Here is a 24,228-nt window from a genome sequence, read left to right as displayed (position 1 = left end):
AGAGAGAAAGAAAGATAGAGAGAGAGAGCATCAGCAACAGAAGCAGGAACCAGACAGGTTTTGTCGACTGTAGACACGAAAGAGTTCTCCTTCTCTTTTCGAAAAAGCAGACCTTATCCTGTGGGAAAGCCTGTTGCCAGACGGACAAGCAATATTAGACGATAAAAGATTGCCATAACTGCCGTCCACCAAAAAACAGCCCTTTTCAGGGATACCCCAGTACTCTAGAAAAGACGTACAAGTTCAATTGCCAATTTTTTACTAGTAAGTTATAAAATAGAAGTGTGTCTATAAGCACTTCGCTTCCGAGGCTTGTCAAAAAATAGTCTGTATATGTTTGTGTTTGTAAGTGGTGTTTGTAATTAAAAAATGTGAGTGTTTCTTTTAGGACCGCGTGTTCCATTTTTGTTTTGGGTGATGATATGGGTCTTGTACGTTTTGGTATCGAGTGATGTTTTCCTTCACGTCAGTGGTTGACAGATATAAAGATGAGCACTCGTCAGTCTGGCTCCCCATCGTTGATTCATCAACTAAAATATGAGCAGACTCACCAAGCTTCTTGAACTTCAGATGCACCAAGAATATACCAGGCGCCTCATGGACGAGCTGGCCATGGAGGGGATTGCAGAAAGCGCAAGAATAGTAGAAGAAGAGGATGCAAAGAAGAAGGAATATGAGAAGGAAAGGAAAAGAAGGATCCTGCCTCCACATGCAGCACCACCACAACCACAGCCACTACTACCAGTACCAAGAGCCACTGTCCCCCAGACAGAAAACTCAGAGGAGGAGCTAGAGAGAAAGCTAACGCCACAAGGACAGCATCCCCGGGTGTGGCAAGGAAGAAAACGACAGAAGGAACAAATCTTCAGAATCCCAGAAACTGAAGATTGGGATTCTGAAGCCACTCAAGAGGCCTCTGCGCTGCTAACCACAACTGTGAATTGTGAGCAGGACTGGCGTCGTCGTTGTATCTGTGGTGCCAGACCTGGAAGATGCCATCATTAACCAGGTGTATCTGAAGTTTAAAAAAAAAAAAAAAAAAAAAAAAATAATTCTCAGGGCTACCCAGATCTCTAGAAAAGAGACTATTTAAATTGCCAATTGGTTTATATGTGGTGCGGTGTGATTACAAACACTGATTTCTTTGCTGATGTAATTGTGTGTGTGTACGAGTTAGGGTACGTTTGTGTGGATAGTAGAGTGTATGGTTTTTCCCCCTTCCTTCTGTGTGGATAATACAGTATGTTTGTCTGATTTGGCGTACGTTTGTGTGGATAGTATATAGTTTGGTGTTTTTCTTCTTCTCGAGTGTGGATAATAGATTTTGGGTTTGTGGATAGTATATACTATTTTTTTTCTTCTTCCGTGTGTGGATAGTATATTTTGGGGTTTGTTCGCGTACGTTTGTGTGGATAGTAGATAATATGTGAAGTGAGTGTAAGGGGTGTTTTCCTCCACGTCCGTGCTTGTCAAATATAAAGTCAAGCGTCAGTCATTCTACACGGAATACTCAAAGAAGATGGCTTCAAATCAGATTGACGTTATGAAGATATTGGAAGAGGCTATAGACGATCTTGGGATGGTGGAGGAATTCATCATGAAATTGGAGTATGGTGTCTAAACCATTCACAGAGCCAAGATGAGGCCAAACGATGTAAAGAAGACGAAGGAAAGATTGAAAGAGCTGCTGAAAAAAGTAAAGGACAAGGAGGACGAAGAAGACAGAATAAGGATGAGAGTGGAATAAGAAAATATAAAAAGAACATAACGAAAAAAGTAAAAAAGAGGAGGAGGGGGAGGAGTAACAGGAACAGGAGAAAGAGAAAGAGAAGAAGAAGAAAAGAATATAGGAGAGAAATAAAAAGTTTGTGGAGATTAGAAGACACACAAAAAGAAACCCAAAGGCCCTTTTCAGGGCCACTCATATGCCTCGAAAAGATTTGCTTTATTGCTAAATTTTTTTAGCCGGTTGTATAGTTGTGTGAAGATTGGTGTTCATCAATCTATGTATGTGTCCTATGTCCATGTCTCTAGTCTATAAAGAAGCTCTATGTCCCGCCCCGCCAAGCGCTGTTTCATTGGTATAGTTTATGAAATAGCTGAACTCAACCGCTTCCCTATACAATAACCCCATTTTCCCTTGTCCGTATAGTCCCAATACTCCCCATGTTAAATTCCCATTGTCCGTATATCGTCCCAGCGGGTCTGAAAAATCTTGTCCTTATATCGTCCCAGTGGGGATGCATTTTCCCATTGTCTGTATATCATTCCACTACACTACTCTTTTCACTCATGACAGTTCATTTATATGATAAAATCGATATGCGCATGACCATTGTGGGCGTAAATGACAGTCATTTATATCAGAGGTCGCCCAAGACAAGTTTTACTATAATAGATTATGTATTTAAAATGATGTATGACGCATCACGTTGACGTGTGGCAACAGTGCCTGCTCAAATAGAGTAATTCCAGGGACGTCATTTGAACTTTTTTCGAGGGGGTAGGGGGCAAAGCTTGACGGGCTAGTTAATTTTCGTATATAGGCAACAGCAATTTTACATTTTATAGCACATGCAAATTCAGACCTTTCTTTTCGTTAGATACACTTACAAAACGACATTGCTCATAATTCATTCTTATCTATTTCAAATCCACACTGGTTCATTTACATAAATAACCAGGTTAAGAGAATTGAAAATGTGTTAGGAAAGCTATAAGGTATAGAACTAGTGATTAGTGCGGGAGTAAGCCCCGGAATTTTAGCGGGAGGCGATCCCAGGTCCCAACCAATACTTCTACTTATGACACAGCATAATTCGGAATGGACAATGTTTATGGGTTAAGGGGCCAAGCTAGAGGCATGGACCAGCAGCCAGAGCGTATAAGGGGGATCAAGCTACCCATCTGCAGCCTGACGAACTCTTCGCGCGTATAAATCTTCTGTGCAAGCTCTGGGACCATCAAGAGTGGGATCAGTCTCTAGAAAGTCTCTCCTTACTAGATATAATCTTGAGCCCAGCACCAGAAAGCTTAGAACACAAGTCTGGGCGGACGATGATGGTGGTGGTGGGGAAGTCTCTCCTTACTAGATATAATCTTGTGCCCAGCACCAGAAAGCTTAGAACACAAGTCTGGGCGGACGATGATGGTGGGGGGTGGGAGGCCAATCGTATTCGGGTGAATAGAATCTGACTATCCTCATAGGGATTAAACAATAAGATAGAAACCGGGGGTGAGGTTGTAGTCAAGACCCGTTCACTGACCCCAGACTGATCATCATGACCATTCTGGCGATCAAGATCGAATAGCCAAGCTCACTTTATTGCTGTTTTTCACTCGTTCGGAGACACCCACCTTGATATTATATTACGCTGATTGTCCTCAGCGATCAAGATCGAATAGCCAAGCTCACTTTATTGCTGTTTTTCACTCGTTCGGAGACACCCACCTTGATATTATATTACGCTGATTGTCCTCAGCCAGGATTGACAGTTGACTCGCTTTCATGGGTTTTCCTTCTCTTGGGTGATCTCTCAATCACCAAGGTTATGACACATTCCTACCCTACAGGAGGAGTAGACTTCTCCAAAATGGGAAGAGATCCAGACCGCTCCTTGGAATGGAATGGGAAGTCCAGTGATGACAGGAGAAAGAGAGGCCTCCTCCTTCGTCTGTATGTGCCTAGACAACAAAATGGACAGCTATCCATGCATGCACAAACTGTGTACGATAGGCAGGTGGGGTACACGTTTGATGGGGCCAGCCTGTACCTGCACCATGTGACATTAGGCTTGAATGACAGAAGAATGCACAAAACATGAGTGAATAACTAGCTTGGACTGGGAACTAGGGAGTCCCAGGAAACGTAAGCAATGCAATATTAGCAGGTATTGTGCTATTTTATTACATATTATAAACCAAGCAAATTTTTAAAATACAAGAAAAGACAAAATATAAAAAGAACAATACCCTGTAAAACGAATCTCACAACAAGCCCAGCTGAGATATTCTACAGAAAATTCTAATGCATCTCTCATGTACGAATTATGCAACACTTTGTTTCCATGGTAACATTAAAATATCGCATGTATCAAAACTTGTTGATGTGTATACTGTTATTTGGGTGAAATATATTGCATAGTTTAAGAGTTGATCTATGGAAATGAAAATGTTCACAGACACTGCAACATCTACTTTATCACCTTCGCCCCTTAATATTGTTATGGAGGAGATTACATGCATTAAAGTTAAGGCAAGTTTTAATTAATAACATGTACATTTGATAACATCTTAGCAGCGACTGCCCGTATCTGCCATATTTCCATGTCAGCAACCTGCATTTGAATTTCTGAGGGACTAGAACAAGCAACAAACTAAATCATTTCTTATGAAAATGATTTATTCATTCATCATCAAATATAACAGACCCTTTCTTCATCAAAACAGGATAGTTTTGACTTTGCAATAAAAAAGTGAACTGACTTGTTCCTACACAGATTACAAGTATGAATAGAAAATTGAGAACATAATATTGACAACATTCTGCACACAAAAAAAAACCAATGACAGTAATGATGCAAGGAAAAAGAAAATTAACCTACCATCTGGAAATTAAATAAGGGGAAAATAAGACCAGGTAGATTTTCTAACGATAAAGTCGCATTAAAAAAAGGATCTATATTACATACAAAATTACAAGAATAAAAAAATTAAGTAGGATTCTATTTCAATTACAGTCAGTTCTAGTTATGTAATAACTGGCATAAGCCAACATTTTCCCATAAATTTGAATAGTAAACAATGGGATTTTAAAATACTGCCTTCCCTAGAAAATTATCAAACCCTGAAAAGCAAGAAAAACTGATTTTAACCCAGTAAACAAGTCCAGTTTATTACTGATGTAAATTTGAGAATCCTGTCACCAGTGATAGAGAATAGACATCTACCACTACCAGCTACACGAGGCACTGGAAGCATAAACCCCAAGTAATTGCTACCACAGATCACATCCAAGGTATGATGAAAATTTATGGTTACCATTGAGGTGAAAGTGGATATGAAAATAAATTAAAGATGCATTTATCTATGTGTGTGTCTCCTCCTTTTTTGAAGATATATACATCCCATTTTTTGTTATATCTTAGGTTCACTACCTATGGATTTTAATGCTAAACAGAAGCTATTTTTCTGTGTCACCCACAGAGAACAAATTACACTGATGCAGTTGAAAATATGTCAGTTTACTCAACATTAGGCACATACAGATGTTTCCTGAAACACTATCTGTATTTTTTTAAATCATAACTTACGATATCACAACATTGCCTTTTTTTAAATTTATTATAAACCTAGACATCACACAAACACATTTTATGTAAACAAAAGGTGTAAAGCTGTACATGAACACATTACATACCTTATGACAAAATATTAATAAGTATGGCAAATTGTGGAAACATAACCAAGTCTCAACATGAAATATCAATACGCAACTATGGCGTATACATGGATGAAATATTTACACAATGAAACACTGAAAGACTCAAAGGTATGCTGTTGTGGCAACGGATCATATCAGGTATACTACAAATATGAAAAACAATTAGTTTTGAGCGTATAAACAAAATTAAATATATTGACACATGATAAACATCAAGCATTTGAATTTTCAATGGGGAGAAGGAGAATTTTCTTATATAAAAGCCTAAAGAACTTGCATCCAGACCCTAACTTCTCACAAAATTGACACAAGTATAGATGATAACGAAAGAAATACAAGTCAAAACTCGTATTCAAAAAGTCATACTAGACGAGTTTTCATTAATTGTGAGCAGAATGAAGACCCAAGATAAGGAACAACATGGCTGTTTAGCCTGCAGGCATTAAAAATACAGAGGGCACTCTGGCATAGTCATCTTTGAAATAATGTTAAAATAGGTCAAGGCTGTAACAGCTAACACCAAATGATGCATCATCATTTTTGCTGGGCCAAAAATCTATCACATAACGGTGTTATACTTCTACTGTCAGGACAACTGCCCAGTCATACATGGCTAAATTTAAAAGCTACACTCACTTCAGAGTTTCTTGATTTTTTTCCTCTCTTGATATGCTCCTGGTGAGGTACTCTGATTTTGACATATGAAGGAAATGAGATGAGAAGAATTTTTTTGTGAATGTTTAACACCATTTTCCAGCATGAGATTGCTTAAACATAATTGGTAGAGGAAGAAAACCATGGGCAGAAACAACGACCCACAGGAAACTACTGGCAAGCTTCCTCATATACCCATAATGGTCAAGAAAAGTTCTAAAACCAAGCAAACAGAGGCAATCTGTAATGGTTAATGCCACCTTAGACCTGTTGGCTTTAGACCTGGAGCCCAGAGATGAAAAAAATTTTTTCTAATTTACTAGTAGATACATTACTGTAAATTGCCAATAAGCAACCTTAGTGCAACACTGAAATAAGATATTTGTCCAATCATCAATCACATAAACATCTCAGTGCTCTGAACTGTGGCTTACACATGTACTTGCTCATTAAAAAGTTTTAATAATAATAAATGTCTTTGAGCTCCTCCACCATCGATATGCAAAACATTATCAATCCAAGCTGTAGTGGTTTGATAATAATAATAATAAAGATCCCAAGTATACCTATAGTGACCACACGAGGGCAATATCAGTATTTGCTGGTCAAAGTGTGTGTATTTCATTATAAAACTGGATTGATTGACAAATACCTGATGTGATAGTTAATGGCTCAAGTTACAAAATCTAGTTCTACATTCACACACTCAAGGGCGAACAAATATCCGTGTTGCAGAGTTGTTGTAACCCATGTCTTTGCAAAGTTTAGCAAGATAACCTTACAAAATTGTTCCTCAAAATCACAGTTAAGCTACTGAAGTAGAGCACTCTGACATAATGATATTTGTTTAACTTGATGCATCTTAATGGGACACCATTAAGGGTGCTAGATCTTCTCAAAAGGGAAATAACTGACATTACAATGGAGGAAATCTTCAAGACTTTTTATTTTTTAGCACAAGGTATCGATTTTCATTTATTCATTGGCTCATATTGTAAGTGTACACAATTATTACTCAGATATGACTCCAAACATACAGTATGCCACATAAGACATCCTGAATTGATTATTAGCATCACAACCTAATGCCATTAAATTCTGTCCACAAGCAGAATTAACAATTACCATTATACATGATTGACAATTGTTTTAACTGAAATCTTTTTCAGAAATGTCTACCGTAATCATAATGAGCTATTACCCAATGAAAATTTATCATCTGAACTTAAGCTTGTAACCATATATACTCGCATATAAGTTGAGTACAGCTGCAAACAACATAAAGATCTGTCTCTGCATAATGCTCTGGCAGATCAGGGTCTATGTTGTATGTTCTGCTGATTATTCACAAAATACATAAATAAAAAAGCAGATCTGGGCCAGAGCACTTTGCAAGTGCATTTGACTTACAGGCAAGTATATATATATACTAAATAATACAGTTAAACAAGGATCATCTAGATACTGTGTAGAGACTATTGTCTGATTTATATGTATTTCACATATTTATTAAGCAGGCAGTCCATTTAAAAATTATGTACCAGAAATGAGATTCTGAGTGATCAGTGATCATAAAACAATACAGATGCTGGTGTTTAGCACTTCAACTTCAATACAATACATATAATGCTTAATCAAGAAATGTCTGTCAAAGTCAAATTTTGAATACTCCGGCACAAACAACTTTCCTGATTTTCCTCTTAAATTATGTTACACTGAATGGGTGGGCAAATACAGCCTACTACCTGTTTTTTTTTTTCTACAAATTTACATTCTAGGGTGTGGCTTTAAAATCACTTATCTATTCTGTACCATGAAGTTGCCTATGCCTGCTATATTGTCCCTTTCCATAAAACAGTTTCTGATGTAACTCATTGTCCTAATATTTCAGTACCTTTTAATAATTAAAATAAAAAATGTATGGAAGAAAAAAAAAGATTATGCAATCAATAATTTGATTTCATGATTGTTATGATCTTCTGCCAATCAAAAAGTACATTCAGTCTGGTAATGGAAAGGTTCAAAACAAGCCAGCACAAGTGCTTTACACAGGTTTTGAAAAATGCTACTTCAGATTAATTTAAAAAATGTAAAGGGAGGGAGAAGTAGGAAGAGAGAAGAGAAGCAAAAGTTGCTAATCACATCTTTTTGGTGATTTTCCACAGAACTGGATCAAATTAATGTACTGCTTTCTCAAAATTCTCTTAGTCTCCGTTCAACCACTATCATTTTGCTCTGTCAGGTCTTAGTTTTTCTCAATGTCAGAACGGAGCTTTCCCAAAAAAACTGGAAAAGCAATTTCATTGGCTAATGAGTTGAGGTAATGTTCAAAATCTCTGCCAACAAATGGGCATTTTCACCGGCTGATTGGGACATCTGCATTGGTAGTGGTGCTTATTTTATGCTCATTGCAAATTTGTGAATTTTTCAAGAGAAATTATTTCGATAAGACACTGGAGTTAATTATTCACATTTTTTTTTCACGAGTCAACAGACACTTATAACATGACAAAATAATTTCATCAATCAAGATGTCTAATGGTAAGCATGGTGACTTCTCACACGCCACAGAACCAGATTTTAATCCCACACTTTGCTTATATTTTTTTTTCCTTTTTGAAATTTGCTTGTTTAAATTGAAAAACCTTAAATTAGGAATGATAATTATATTGCTACTATTTTCTGTGCAAATTATTATGTGGGATAAGATAATTACTTCAATCCGTTATACACTTTTGCTAGCCAATACATCTGACCATAAAATATATTCAAGTTTTCAATATTATCTTGGTATGATAACTTTGGACAACATGTCCAGGAATATTCTGAAATAGGGAGAGAAGTCTTTGCACTTTAACATTGAAGATTTTACTAACTAGCTTTCTATTGGTAATAGAGCAATGCAGCATTGTACCAGACCCTCATATCCAGATCCCAAGGAGCCAAAGAGTCAGGTTGAAAGAGAATAAAAGTATCAACTATGCCCCTCCCTCCCAATTTAATCTTGGAACAGCATCCATGCCACCTCAATGAATTTGATCTTCTGTGCAAGAGATACTGACACCTGTTTTTCGAAGTCTTTATCTGACGTAATCTGTTGTGAAAATAACCAGGTGATTGTCAACATGTTCCTTATACCACTGATGATTGGCATCCACAAGCAGTCCATTGCAACACTGTTAATGCCTGGTTTGATCAGGAGGCAGACTGCACAGACCTTACTACCCGACCCGAGCCAGATTTTGAAGTCATTAGCCTTTCTACCATTGTTTTAGCATAGCGTAAACGTGAGAATAGTTCTCTTGAGCATCCATACTTCTCAATTAAAGACAACTTGAAGGTCCTAACTTCTCGTTTTTCATCAATGTAAGTTACTGCTTGCATTAGTGGACAGATGATAGCCTTTGTGTGATCTTGGAAAAAATTGACCTGAAATTACAAATGTTTATATATTACTCTGATGGTTGGTAAATTACTGAGTCTGATAATTCAACTCTACCATAACAAATGGCTTGAGTTGTACCACTAATTCAAGAAAAGTAAGAAATTAAAGCATTAGTACCAAAAAACAAAACAATAAGAGTAATACTTGGACATGCAATATCTTCTAGCCTAAATGAGTATCCCCATATTTCTATTTTATTTCATTTGTAAACAACTATTTGATTTCCCCAATAAAAGTAACAATTCTGAAAATACTCTGAAATTTAAAATTTTTTAAAGAAATCACCATGTATCTCAATTTATATTGTCTGCTTTGAATTTAATCTTATTTGGTATATAGCAGTAATACATGTTTTGCTGTTCAACTGTCTGCACACAAAACTCCATGTACTGTCACTATTCTCATATAATTACAATACCATATGTACTCACTTATAAGTGGAATGAAGCTGCAAACAACAAAGGTCCTGATTTGCCATAGCATAATGCACCTGCAGACCATGGTATCTACTTTTTGTTCTACTGATCACTCCTAAGAAACTGCACAGACCCAGATCTACTAGCACATTATGTGATGGCAGATCCTGATCTGTGTAATTTGCAGTTGGAATCTACTTATAAGCAAGTACATATGGTAGGTATACACGAGTCATCCTGAGATGACAGATCCTCCAGGTCTCCAGCTTCTGAAAGAAGTCCATGGTAAAGAACTCTTAATTCATAGACGTCAGAAAGAAGTCCATGGTACAGCACTCCCAATTCACAGAAAAAATGAAATCTACAAATAGCATGTAGTCACAATTTTCTGGACTTTGGGAATTTGCCAATATGTCTATCTTTTAATAGTACCCTATAATAAATAAATGTGTGATATCCCTACATTTCTTCAAGTGAATTAAGACAGTGAAAACATACATTATCCCCATGTTTTTCCTATCTAGGATAATTTAGTAGTAAATCATATTCAATTGTACGTTATAATTCACCTTGCATTAATTTACTAAGGTGCATCAAAGAATATAAATACATGTTACTATTCATTGTTTCAATGGCACTCATTCTTGTACCTGTAGACCGAGTAGTAAATAAAATATCCAGACAATACTTTAAAACACTCCTCATGAATAAGGAGTTATTTCATGATTATAAATCCATAGATCGGCGATAATAATCGCCAAATGATTAGTCCAGAAGTTTACACCTCTTACGCTGGTGTTCAGACCTATTAAAATTACATATCTAGTGTTTGAAAAGTTATGAATTTGTTATATGATGTGACAAAATTGGTCAAAAAGTTGATATTTGCAGTGTAACATATTATCAAGCTCAAAATGAAGTCATTTTTGGTTTATGACCCACTCAAAGCAAAGCTCAATTTTTCAGACAAGCTGCATCAGCTAAAATTCTCACTTTTAACAGTTTTCAGGCTTGAATAATTCATAGCTTTAAAAATGAATTGCCATCATCATTATCATCAGCAGTCAACCTATTTGCCGAACTGAATCCTCTAAAGATGAACTGCACTGAGTTTAGGCATTTTTGATTATTTAGGTAGCCTGTATTTTAAACATGCATTTGTAAAACGTCCTCGCATGCATGGTTCTAATTATGCCCGAACGTCTTGTCCAGGACCTAATGTGACAATTAGACATAGTGAAGTCAAGGAGTCTTAATGACGTATGAAAGGGGTGCTATGTGTGATATCCAATTACTTCATGCAGACTAGAATAGAATATCCCTACATTTTTTCAAGTGAATTAAGACAGTGAAAACATACAGTATCCCAATGTTTTTCCTATGTTCCTATTTTACAAATGCATGTTTAAAATATGGGCTAACTAAATAATCAAAAACGCCTAAACACATATGTTAGCATATGACAGATAATCAAACCATACTTCCAATCATCAGACAACGTTGAATTAATAACTTATTTTGGTAAGCAAAATCTCTCTAAAATTCAGTGACTTTCAATGACCTAGGTGAAATATCAATGACTTTCAAGGCCTTGAACTGAAGTGTTCATTTCTCAATGACTTTCAATGACCTTTAATGACCATGCGAACCCTGTTATTTTTTTTTTGTCTCACCTGTAGTGTTCCATTGCTGAGGTGCAAGACCATAGCACTGCGAGTTCGGAACCATGTCCTCAGGAAGGGAAGTCGGGCCATTTCATCTGGTTCACCAGGGGTGATGTTAGCACCAGCCTAGAACAGAGACATCATTCATTTCAAGAACATGACAATACTCACAAGAGACACAAACCACAACTTTTTTAAGAGGGCAAACTAATTTTAATTATGCACTGCTTTCTCGTCTGGGACTAATAGTCCCCAGTCTGTGCTAATTTTTCTTTTTCCAGTTAGTTTTGGAGGGCAAGAATTGAAAAGAACATGATACCAGCCTGACACCTATGTCATAAACAACATCTGGAATCACCTTTTGACATGGACTGAGTACAGGATATCAGAACTGCAGATCGAGGGAATCTTTATAACAGTATTTGGTAAGTATAACAATTAAAATTAGCTTACCCCCCACCAAATTTTAAAATTTATAATCATGATTTATAATCATGAAATAACTCCTTATTCATGAGGAGTGTTTTAAAGTATTGTCTGGATATTTTACTTACTACTCGGTCTACAGGTACAAGAATGAGTGCCATTGAAACAATGAATAGTAAAATTAGTACATTACTTGCTTCTATCATAGTTGAATTTACCAATCAGAGGGAGGCTGAAAGCACACATATTTATCCTTACTGTAGGAGTGTTTACTACTAAAAGCTGGTAGAAGAATGGGTCTTGAGCTGTACCATCACTATAGAACTCTAGAGAAAATTGCTTCACTCCCAGTACATCAAATATGGAAGGTAACATAGAGAACGTGCCCAAAAATGGCTCTCATAACATTATCTAGAGAAGAGTGATTCAGATAGGCCCAAGATGAAGCAATAGTTCTAACAATCTACATGTAAATAATAGCTGCCAAAATATCAGAAGAACCCTTAATAGGTAGGAAAGAGATGCTTCTTATCGATACTGCTTCATTTAGGACCCCCCCCAGTGTAAAGATCCTTAATGGGCAAAGGAGTCTGTCTTCATCATCGCCCACAAAGATATGACTTAGACTGGAAATCTCAAGAGGAAGTGGAGCAATTGTAGCCGATTCTTAGCTAGAAACCAAAGTTGGGAGGAGACTGAATCATAAACATCCGCTTTCTACTCAAATGGCATACAACTCACTCCTAGCAGACACTAAGGACAGCTGGAAAACAGCTTTAAGGGTTAAGTTCTAGAAGGAAGTTTCATTAAAGATTCCTAAGTGGGTTTTGCTAATGCCCAAAGAATGATGAAAGGCTGACCCGATGCCAGAACTCCCTGGAGAACTCGTATGTTACAAACCATTAATAGTGGACACAAAACATTCTCTTTCCTAAAAAACTCGGCAACTGCTTTTACAGTGGACTGCAAGGATCAAGCAAGATTTCAATTGTACCATTCACTTAAAATTCTCCTCTTTGTATTACAAACATAGGAATCAGACTGCGTTTTAGTCTGGATCATGCAGTTGGTAGTTGTGAAAAAATGGCCTGGCAGATTGCTTGCTTGAGACGAGCTAAGCATAAAGGTGAAAAATCTGTGGGCTTTCATGGAGACCCTCTTTGCTGCAACAACAGGTCTCTACTCTTTGGTAATCTCTTGCTTGTCTATCAATAGGTTGAACAGGTTACTGCATAAAGACAATTGCACTTTACATTGAAAGCATCCACTGCCTATGTCCATCGAAGTGGTCACACATAAAAGGGAAGTCCTGCTCAACTCCAACGTGAAGTCAGTCCTACTGTAAGGAGCAGAGACCTGGAGAACCAAGCTGACTGTAAAGAGTTCAAACCTTCATCAACAGCTGCCTAAGAAGAATTCTCTAGATCAGCTGGCCAGACACCATCAGCAACACCAACCTGTGGCAGAGAACCTCCCAGCTTCATGTAGAGGATGAGATCAAGAAGAGAAGGTTAGGGTTGGATAGGACACATCCCTACGTAAGCCGCCAACCAACATTACCCGACACAGCATTGAGGTGGAACTCTCAAGGCAAACAGATAAGGGGTAGACCAAGAAACACCTGGCGATGTGACCTTGAGGCAGACAGGAACTGATATATCCTACTATTGATGTGTTATTTGAAGCAACCATATTGCAATGATGAGGTTGACATGCCCTCATAATGCTAGAAACACTGCCCACATGTCAATATTGTATCATGGTTCATTTCTTCCTGGGAACAAAGTCCCTGAAGATCTACCCCTGCTGACTCAAGGCAAGGATCCCTCCTGATTCTGACTTGTCCAGGAGTATTGTTGTATGAATGCAATAAGGTAAAAGAAAAATCTTCAAAGTTTAAAGTCTCAGGAGAGATCAATAAAGGTGAGCTGACAATGAGGTCTTAACAACAGAAATTAAGAGTGACAGAATTTGATTGGTCATGTCTGGAGGAACACAAACTCTACCCAGAGGAGATTCATCAGACAAGTGCTTAAGAAATACTGATTACATTGTGAATCAAGAGGTTGTCAAAGGAGGATGGGGATCCCTTACAACTACCTCATCACCATGGTATAAACTCTGAGGGTAGAAGTGATGCCAAAAGGATGAGCTCAAACTGAAATACCTCTTGGTAGAGATAAAGAAAAAACTATTTTCTATGTGGAGGGAAGATGGGATCTGAACATATGAATCCTGAAGTTTAAAGGAGACCAACAAGTCACAGGCCTTAAGGCATTCCTGTTGAGGCAGAAGCCTTTAAGCATTCTTCCTGAAGAAAGTTTAAGGATGAAAGACTGGCCGATTTGGTTCATGCTGATGCAGTTAGAACCGGTTTATTAGTTTCAGGTAACTGAAGCTTTTGCTGCATATTTTATAAGACTGTTTTATTTGACAAATGGAACAAAACACACCAATAGGAAAATTGAAAATAAGCATAAAAAGGTTACCAGTACCGCATTTATGAGTCACCTTTAAATAACTCTATGACCGAACAGCCACTTCTATTCATTGGAGAGCACCTGTTTCTGCTCCTCAGAGCTGCTTATATGTACTTATTACTACAGCAGTATTCCAATTACCTGTGCTGCAATTTGTAAACTTATGTTGAATGGTTGAAGGTAAAGAAGCTTACATATTTTTGATTATCATAACCAATACGTCGGCAGTTTACTCAACATTTAGATACAAGTTTGTAACATAAGATCTTAAATTTAAACATGAAGGACTCTTCTGCATTTTATGGCAATGTGTAGTAATAAAGGTAAACAAAAATGGATTTTGAATTGGAATATTAACACATCTAAAGGCTGAAGGCTTTAATGCAAGTGACATAGAAGTTTAATGGATCAAGCTTAGAAACTGGTTCATATGTTGACACAAGTCCAGTTTCAATGCCAGGTTCAGGCAATCTGGAGACACCTCTGATGCCAGTATATAATTTGCACAATGAAATGACAATATACACATGGTTCCTACCATAAAAATAGATTTCAGAACTTTTCGAGAGCAAAAAATAAATATGTCTAGACCCTCTGAAGAATCCGTACACTAAAACCTTTAAAACTTTCTCTCACATTACTGGTTTCTGACTAAGATGGTTGTTATAATAAAAATTTAAGAAAACAATTTTCAAAATTTAGACCTTTTCCAAATTCCAGAACCAAAAGGGAACCTTGTACACACCAGCAAGATTTTTACTGGGTTCTTTAACAGTCCATAACTACAATGATATCTCCTACTGGTTTCTTATATGTTGGCCTCAAGGAATGGTGAAACTGATTTATGTCTTACTTATTTTTATGTATTGAAATCTTTTTTTTCTTCAAAAGGCTGCTCATGCTTTTACTCATAAATTATGTCATAAATTAACATACCAAGTGGTTTTGCCACCAAAATGAGGGAGCAAACGAAAGATCCAAAATGGTGACAGAAACATGAGATGTAAGATGTTCTTAAGGAACAAATAAAACATGAAATATTCATTGGTTGTAAAGAGTTCCAAGTTCATATCTGGCTAATTACTATCTAGAAAGGTACTCAAAAACTAGAAATGTGGATTTCATTCACATTTTATATGTAAATATGCACATAGTGGATTTATTTGGTGGCATTTAAAGCCACTTGCATGAGTGGGAAATTTCATGTATGATGGGACACAGAAGTATGTAAATTTGGAAACATGAACAGACACTATACAAGGTAATTTTTTTTTATTTCAAAGAAATCAAGCTATAAATAATGAATCAATGAAGAAAAAACAAGTTTTTACTGTAGACAGCAGTATCAAACCTAGCAACCAGTCTCAGTGCTGATAAGACAACACTCAGCAGCTACTAACTGTACAAATGCAATAACTAAATACAGTGGAACCCCGCTATAACGCGCCCCGCCATAACGCGAATTCGGATATAACGCGGTCGTAGCATGGCTCCCGAAATTTCGTATATTCATTCACACATGGAGAAAAAAATTTGGAGAAAAGTAAAAAAAAAAACAAAACAAGAAATTAACTTCATTTTGGGCATGAGATTAGTTCTGACTTTTAAAATAATCTGATTGTGGCATGGTTCCTGAAATCTGAAATTCATTTACGTGTATTTTTATCGGACCGTGAAAATATTTGTTTAACGTACGAGAAATAGTGTGTAAAACGTTTATTATAATTTGGTGGAAGAATTCGCGTATGACTTTTAATAATAAACGATCGGAACTTAACAATTTATCCAGGTTCTTTAAGTGATTTTGGAGAAGTGATCGTGTATGAATTCTAAAATAATACGATATATATAACGTACGAGAAATAGTGTGTACATCGCTTGGCTTCTGAAATTTATCAATTTGAACAGGTTGTGGTGAAGCTCCGTATTCTACTCTAGAAGAGAAAACTGGTTTCATTAGGTTTTTGAATTGTTAAGCCGAAGTAAACATTATCGGAAGTGTTACTTATTACGGATCCATGAGTAAAGCCAGTAAATCGTCTTTGTGATTGTCTTCCATGAATTCTGTATACAGTCGTTGCTCAAACAATAGCCGACATGGGCTTCTTATTTAACTGCAATCACAGCCAAGCAGCAGACAAAGCTGTGGTTGATACAAGAGTCGCACAATTTAATAAGCATCAAAGGACGAAAGCCGCCAACATGTATGCTGTGCTTGGCGGTGTGATCAAACAACAAACAGTTGAAAGTAAATAATATCCACTTTATTATCTGTAAATTAAAAGGGTATGAAATTGTACATCCGTTCAGCTTAATTTTGTTTTATATAAAAAGTGATTCGTAACCATTGCAGGCCTTCATTACTTAGTTATCGAGCTTTATCTGTGTACGTTGTTTGCTTATATAAAAAAATATTTTACTGTTATGGAAAAGCAAGTTCAAAAACGCAAGTCGTTTTCTGCTAAAGAGAAACTGTATGTCCTAGATCAACTAAAGAAGGGCAAACAACAAACTCAGCTTGCCAGAGATCTAGGAATCAGCGAGTCCACTTTGCGAGGGTGGAAAACAGATGAAGGAAAGCTCCATAGTCTACCCAACATTCTTGAAGAGGAAACTGGTTTACAGCGTAAAAGGGTTAAGTTAGCTAATGACAATGTCCTAGATTCAGCTTTGTACCAATGGTTTGTATTTTACACGACGAATTCAGACTATTACAAAATTATTGAATATTTTAAATCTGTACGATTTGCAATGAAATTACATCCATTATGGATAAACTGCATGCCACGACGGCACGGTAGCATACGGTGTTGATACACTTTTCATGATATAGCGATAGTCTGGTATTATCGGTCAATCTGTATTATCGTTCAAACAAATAAAAATTAGTAAATGTTTTTAATGCACAGTAATAACCTATAAATATATTAGCCATCGATTATTTTGAATATATCTTAATTAATGCATTCCAGTTAATATTCATCTGATGATAAGCCGACTTTTGATCATTGTACATGTATACACGTATATGTTCTCGGAAAAAAAGTTAAATATTGTAAAACCCCGCATTAACGCGACCCCGCTTTTAACGCGATCCGATTTTATGGACCCCGATCATCGCGTTATAGCGGGGTTCCACTGTACTGAGTTATTAAAATGAAAAAAAAAAAAACCAACAAAAAACCCAACCCCAAACAAACAATTCTTACCTTAAGCAAGTTTTCAGCCATGTAATTCCTGAAGTATTTTAGGAGAGTAACCTTCTTGGCTAGGGACTCGGGAAAGATTTTCAATGTATGATAGTGTTCTGTGCCATCTCTTTCAATGTATTGCATATTCCTGAAAACAAAGCATATTAGATAGCATTAAACCTCATTGCAGTGAGGGATGTTCCAGTTAAACATACATGTTATTCAGGGAAGGCACTTTTTAAAAATATATGCCAGGGTACTTTGGTTATAAAGAGTTCATATGAAAATAATACAAGGTTTTAAATTGCATTTATGGGTGACTACCAAACATTAAAAATGCCTTCCTTGGGTACCAGGTATACTTTAATGGAACAGCCCTGAATGAAAAAAATAACTAGTCACATCCACAACAAACAAATTGCATGCAAGCAGTACGAAAACAGGAATCCTGCTTCAAAGTCAGGGTACTGTCCATAAATGCCTTGTTGTATGATACATGTATGTAAGATGCTATGACAACATATTTCAGTGTGAGGTTCTGCTATCAACTTTTAGGCATCACAGGTAGCAGTTCTGGGGTTCCAATACACAAAACAATAATCACCCTATTCAAACACAAACACAAAAAGGAAATTAAGTCAGGGAAAAGAAAACAGAAAAAGAAATACTAGGATTGACTATTTACAGAAATGTGATTAAAATATGAACTAATATTATGAGTGTAAGGGTTTTGCAGAACAATATATCTTGCCTTAGAAAACTTTGTTCAACAAGGCCCAAGTGAGCCTGAGATTGCTCACTTGGATGTGATCTATCCAGTAGTAAAATCCATGAACAGTTGACCAAGATATCAAAGTCAGCAGGTTGTTTTATTTAACATTTTTTCCAATGTTATTGACTGAAAATGCTATGAATAAGTAGTTTTAAGGTAGTTTTTATCCATAACTGACCAATTCCAATGGTTCATGCACTACAGAACTTTATCCAAATGAAAATTCATTCCCATAATGTTCCAATTGATTCCAAATTAATTATAAACTGAATAGATAAATCCTGCTAAGGGCTGTTCCATTTAAACCAAAGGAAGGCAAAATATGCCAGGGTACTTTGATTTCACAGAGTTCATATTAAAATGATAAAAAAATCTTAAATTGCATCTATGGGTGAGTACCCCACTTTAAAAGTACCTTTTTTGGGTCCCATGTATTTTTTAATGGAACAGCCATAAGCTAGCTGCCAGTCATTTATGAGCAATAGGCCTTCACTGCCTGATTTTATCCAATGGATAAAATTACAAATTATACATAAGAGATAGTCATAGATATAGGGTTATTTAGTTGTCAATCCATGGGGTTAAGTGTGGGTGGGGATGTTGGTTACAAATGACATATCAATTTAGCCTGCCATGCAGAAAAAGTATCACTCACTTTCCAGTTCGCCATTCAGACTGATTGTTGTTTTGTTCTCACATTTTTTTTTCAGACTCATATGGCACTTGCCCAATAGCTGAATCAAATTTCTATTGTGCTTAAAAAAAGTTAGCGTTCTCAAAGAATCTTTCGCTTAATTACTATTATCCTTGCTCTTTGGATTTAAGCATCTTTCAAGTAATTTTATGATAAATCGGGAAATTGGGAGGTAAATTCTTCAGTTTTGTGGTGTGTCCGTATCTAAATCTTACTATCTTTGGAGCAAACATGCAAGGTGTAGTAACAATTGCAATGGCAATTTGTTTGGATTAATTTATATCAAAGGGTTGGTTGGTTAAATTCTGTTTCCCTTGATTTCTGAACACAAATAGATAAAACTGCTTAAATGTTTTTCTACTTTAAAAAAAACAACAACAAGTTAAATCTGATGGCAGATAGGAATCAATGCAATAAATTTAAACACCCTTCTATCTGGGGCACTTTCTGTCAAATCTTTTTAAGTAGGTTTTGAGAAGTTCTTTTTTAATATTAGCAACCATATCTGACTGCAAATTTACAATATTTTTGCTTAACATTTCTGTGACATTTGGAAGTCCTTTATGTTAGGATGTTTCTGCCAAATTTGGTCAAATTCTGCTGAGGGTTTTTTGAGAAGAAAGCATTGAAAAGGTTCATCTACTTTTAGTAGCAGTGGCGTATTTGATAGTATATTGGCATTATTTATACAAGATGTCCTTCATGCCATAATGTTCAGTAAAATTCGATCAAATTCTTGGATTTGGTTTCCAAGTTGTTTAATTTTTTTAAAAATTTGTTATGAAACAGTGGCCAGATTTGGAGGTGTTCTACACAATTCCCCCCCAAAATTGAAAGCTGCAGTAGCTTAGTAGAGTATAGGACTCGTAATCCAAGTGTTTGATACCCGCCCAGGACAGCTTGGTAAGCTGTCTCAGTGTGTGTCCTTGGGAATGGCATTTAGTTCCCATTTCCTTGACAAGATAATTCCAATAATGTTGAAAGTGCCGTTAAAACAATACCCCCCCCCCCAAATGCAACAGTTAAAAAATGCTTTGTTTTGATAGCACATTGGTGTCATTTGTAAAATCTCAGAAGTTCTTCATGCCTTGATGCTTTCTTTTAAATTTTACCAAGTGCAATTTAGGTGTGTGTGTGTGTGTGTGATTTAGATTTTTAACATAGCTTTAAGAATTTTCCAGTCATATCGCTATGACGTCTTCAGTGTGGTAGTTTATAGGGATGTCTAGCATTGGGGCATCATGCCGCAGACATGTAGCATGATGTCCCACCCAGTCGCATTATGCTGACACCAGGCCAACCATTCCTAACACTAACCTCTATATGTTGAACGCCTAGCGAGGCAGCTTTTAGTACAATTTTTAGAAGTCTTTAGTATGACTTGGCTGGGGTTTGAACAAATGACCTCCCGCGTCCGGGGCAGACGCTCTAACCACTAGGCCACCGGAGTGGTTCAATTTAGGTGAATAGCCAGTTGTTACAAGTCTTTTCAAGGTTTGTCTTTTTTTAAATAGTAAATGTGGCCATTTTAGATGACAGGTTTGTATGAATTTGAATGATCCTGCCAGGATGCTTCCTGCAAAGTTTGGTTGAGAAATGGCATTGCCGATGGATGTACAAAGGACTCTGAGCCATAATATACTCAGAACACAAATGTAAGGTTCTATAAATTTACCAATATGATGAAAAACAGATTTTAATTGATGAACCATACAATATGCTCAGTTGGCCTTATGGTTAGTTCAGCTAATAAATTTGAAAAACTTTACATAAAATCCTCGCACCAATTATGCTTTCGATAGAAAAATTGTATCAATTTATCACATTCTGCTAATAAAGACAAGAGAGAAACAAGGACATAGGGGGAACTGTACTTACTCTCCATTGCTGAGAAGGATGAGTCTGGTGGAGTCATTGTAGAGGACTCCCATGCTGTTGTCACAAAGCTGGTAGCCCAACCCATACTTGTCAGAGTAGTCCACCCACTTGCTGACCCAATAGATGGGTACAGAGGCTGGGTCTTCAGCATCATCTGAAAGCCATGGGATAGGATGTCATAGATTATACGATTACAGATAAATCTCAACACAGGTACTACACTACTACCAATATCGCTTTATTTGCAATAAAAAGCCAAACTATCAAATCAAAAACTGGAAGTAGGGGGAGGCAGGAATAGATGAGGGGAAATCAAAATATTCAATGGGTTTGTTTTTACAAAGCACTGTGTGAGTTACAATCAACCCCTTTATAGTTCGTAAAAACAAGCACACAATGGTTATTGCCACACTTGTGGTCAAGAATTAAAGTCCAAGCTGCTGTTGTTGTCGGGTTTAACGTCATCTTCAAGCACAAGATAGGCTATACATAGCAGCCAGTATTAATGGTGGAGGAAGAACCTGAGAAAACCCCAGAAAGTACCACTGACCCATGAGAAGCTACTGGCAAGCTTTCTCACATACCCAAATTGGCCGAATCGGAGACTCAAACCCAAGAAGACTGAGGTGAGATGGCAGTAATTTGTAACAGAGAGTGCTTTAGACCACTTGTCCCCAATCAGAGATTAAACAGACTTAACACAGTTTATAATAGATCCTGATGCCAATTTTTATTATTATGAACTTTCCTTTTCCTCAGTGCCATCCAACGAGCTGGTACCTATAAATGTATTATTAAATGTGTAATACATGCTGGTGGTGAAAAAGACAAATAGGGCCTACCTTCCACAATGCCAATGCGCTCTGCAGGTTTGGCAGCCACAACTCCTGACAGAATGACGTATAGGTCAGACAGACAATAATCTGATGGTGGATCTTCCAATTCTGGAAAAGAATAAGTAGCTCATAAAAAAAAGCAAGAAAAGAAGCAAAGTTAGCTATAAAAAGAGAGACTACTTCATGTTTATATAAACCTTAAACACAGAATCTTACATTAGTGCTCATTTTAAATGAAATTTATTAAACGAGTCCAAATTATATTTTGAGCATTCATCAGCTAAAGATCCAAACTGTTCTATAAAATCTATAAATTCCATTTGGAATGAGCAAAAATGTAAAATTCTAAATATTTACCACTTGATGAAATTTCTTTACTTTCTGTTTAATAGAACTGCAGATATGCCAACCGTAACAATATCTTTCAGTAACACAATTTTTATTCCTTAAGTTAGACCAGTTTTCATTAAAGCTAGAAGATGTGCATTTAAAAGTCCAGAAGTGTGATTCAATAGTAAACATTGTGATCAACTAAAAAAAGTTTGTAAAGTATATATAGGCATTTATTACCTCCAATACAGTTTTACTAACTGTAGTTCCAAACCCTACAGAGCTCAACGGCTTCTCGCTATCTCTCAAATTGACATAAACCTTAAATTTTTTAAAAATTTCATGTGGCAATGATTGTTCCAACCACGATATACTCAAATCATCACATGTTCAATAAATGAAATTGTTACCCTTCTTGCTACCTTGCCAAAGAATCTGAATATTCCTTTCTATTCTTCTGCAGTGTAATTCCAAGAGGCTTATTGTCTTTTTGGTCCTTACAATGTATCGCTTGTTGCACGCCATTTTTAGACAATTCCAATAAGCAACAGACTGATCATGCAGACAGTTTGCATCACATAATACATGCAGTCTAAAGTGTCTGAGGTACTCCTGCAAAGTTAGTTTGTCTGGTTCCCTGACCAACTCCACTAAATCTAATAAGATCCCAATCAAACTCAAGACTGTATTCGGATTTTACCACAATCATATTTCCATAATGTACACATTATTCAGTAAGTTCATAATTTAAGGGTCATTTCTCTAAGACATGCAGCAGAAATGTAAAGGTTAGCAGGTATGCAACTGCATATATATATATGTAGTGAACTGTATTTGGAATACATTCAGAAATAATCACTATGCCTTTGCCTTAAAATGTAAATGGGGTAGGGTGAGGAAAATTCAATTTCATGAGGTACATACCTCATACATGCCAACCCCTGGTTAGGAAAACTTACAATCCAAGTGGACAAAAAGAGTAATTCGAGCAGAAAAAGAGTAATCACATATAACATGATAAAATTCAATAATTATGTACAAAATTATTTATTTATCCCTCTGGACTTTTAACATTTATTACTGCTTCAAGTTTTCATATATAACACTTTCAGCTTTTGGGCTTTAAAAGCAACAGACTCTCATATTACATTTCAAAACACTTTGTACCAGCTGAGACTATGAATGTTTTGCACACCAGTAGAGCACCAAGTGCTGGGTTACAGAGCCTGGATCTAAATTCAGTTTTACTTTGGTTAACAATACAGAACAATGTCTCACAATCAGCATTAGGATGGAAAAGAACGAATATTCCTTTCATAACCTGACAAAGATGAGGAAATGTATATAGGTTCTTTTAGCTGGGAAATAAGGTGCCATTGCTCACCAACTCTGCCTGCATGAAGTACGTTGTCGGGTAAAATGCCAACTTAACACTTCAGGAGTTCTCCTAATTTATTGGCGGCCTTTCCTGCAGCAAGGTGCATTAAATGACAGGGACAACCTAATATGTACACTGATGGAAACATTTTTCAAAATATAGAATGCAACTCCTTTATGAATTCCAGTCATCACTGATGCAGTATCAGCTGAAAACCTCATACAGTTCTGCCAACTTATGTTTATTGAAAGCATTATCAAGCAAATCAAAAATGTTTTCTCCAGTGAAATCTACTGTTAATTCTGGTAATGAAAGAAGGGCACTCTGACTTTGCCCTTTTCGGTGTCAAAGTCTCTTACACAGACTGAGTACAACCGTTTGTCATCATAATCACTACTCCTGTCTGTGGCAATACTAGACGACCCAATTTTCATGGCATCTGCAAGTTTAAGTGAAGTATCTTCTGCTAAACACCAAACAATATTAGCTGATTTTGTTCTTGCAATTTTGGACTCAAGAAACACCAGTTTGAACAAAGGACTAATGTAGTCTTCTATTGCTACTGCGCTAGGGATAATCAGTGCTCTATTAAGAACTCAGTAAATAACACCCAGGGATCGT

General features: G+C 36.6%; 1 protein-coding gene across 1 annotated transcript in view; it reads right to left on the bottom strand.

Moving 5' to 3' along the window:
* Window positions 1-4,384: 4,384 nt before the first annotated feature.
* LOC149787720 (serine/threonine-protein kinase PLK1-like) overlaps window positions 4,385-24,228 on the bottom strand; it is a 52,652-nt gene continuing 32,808 nt past the window's right edge. Inside the window, exons 9-13 of the mRNA XM_089973919.1 lie at window positions 21,906-22,007; window positions 21,064-21,217; window positions 17,738-17,867; window positions 11,632-11,748; window positions 4,385-9,526 (exon numbers count right to left, since the gene is read on the bottom strand). Coding sequence (XP_089830045.1) covers window positions 9,293-9,526; window positions 11,632-11,748; window positions 17,738-17,867; window positions 21,064-21,217; window positions 21,906-22,007 — 737 coding nt within the window. The 3' untranslated portion in view covers window positions 4,385-9,292. The remainder of the gene's footprint in view (window positions 9,527-11,631; window positions 11,749-17,737; window positions 17,868-21,063; window positions 21,218-21,905; window positions 22,008-24,228) is intronic.

Source organism: Sinohyriopsis cumingii, chromosome 11 (genome assembly GCF_028554795.1).
Source record: "Sinohyriopsis cumingii isolate HCF-2022 chromosome 11, ASM2855479v2, whole genome shotgun sequence".
Lineage (NCBI taxonomy): Eukaryota > Metazoa > Mollusca > Bivalvia > Unionida > Unionidae > Sinohyriopsis > Sinohyriopsis cumingii.
The sequence above is the reverse complement of the archived record's forward strand: the minus strand, read 5'-3'. Positions and strand labels throughout refer to the sequence as shown.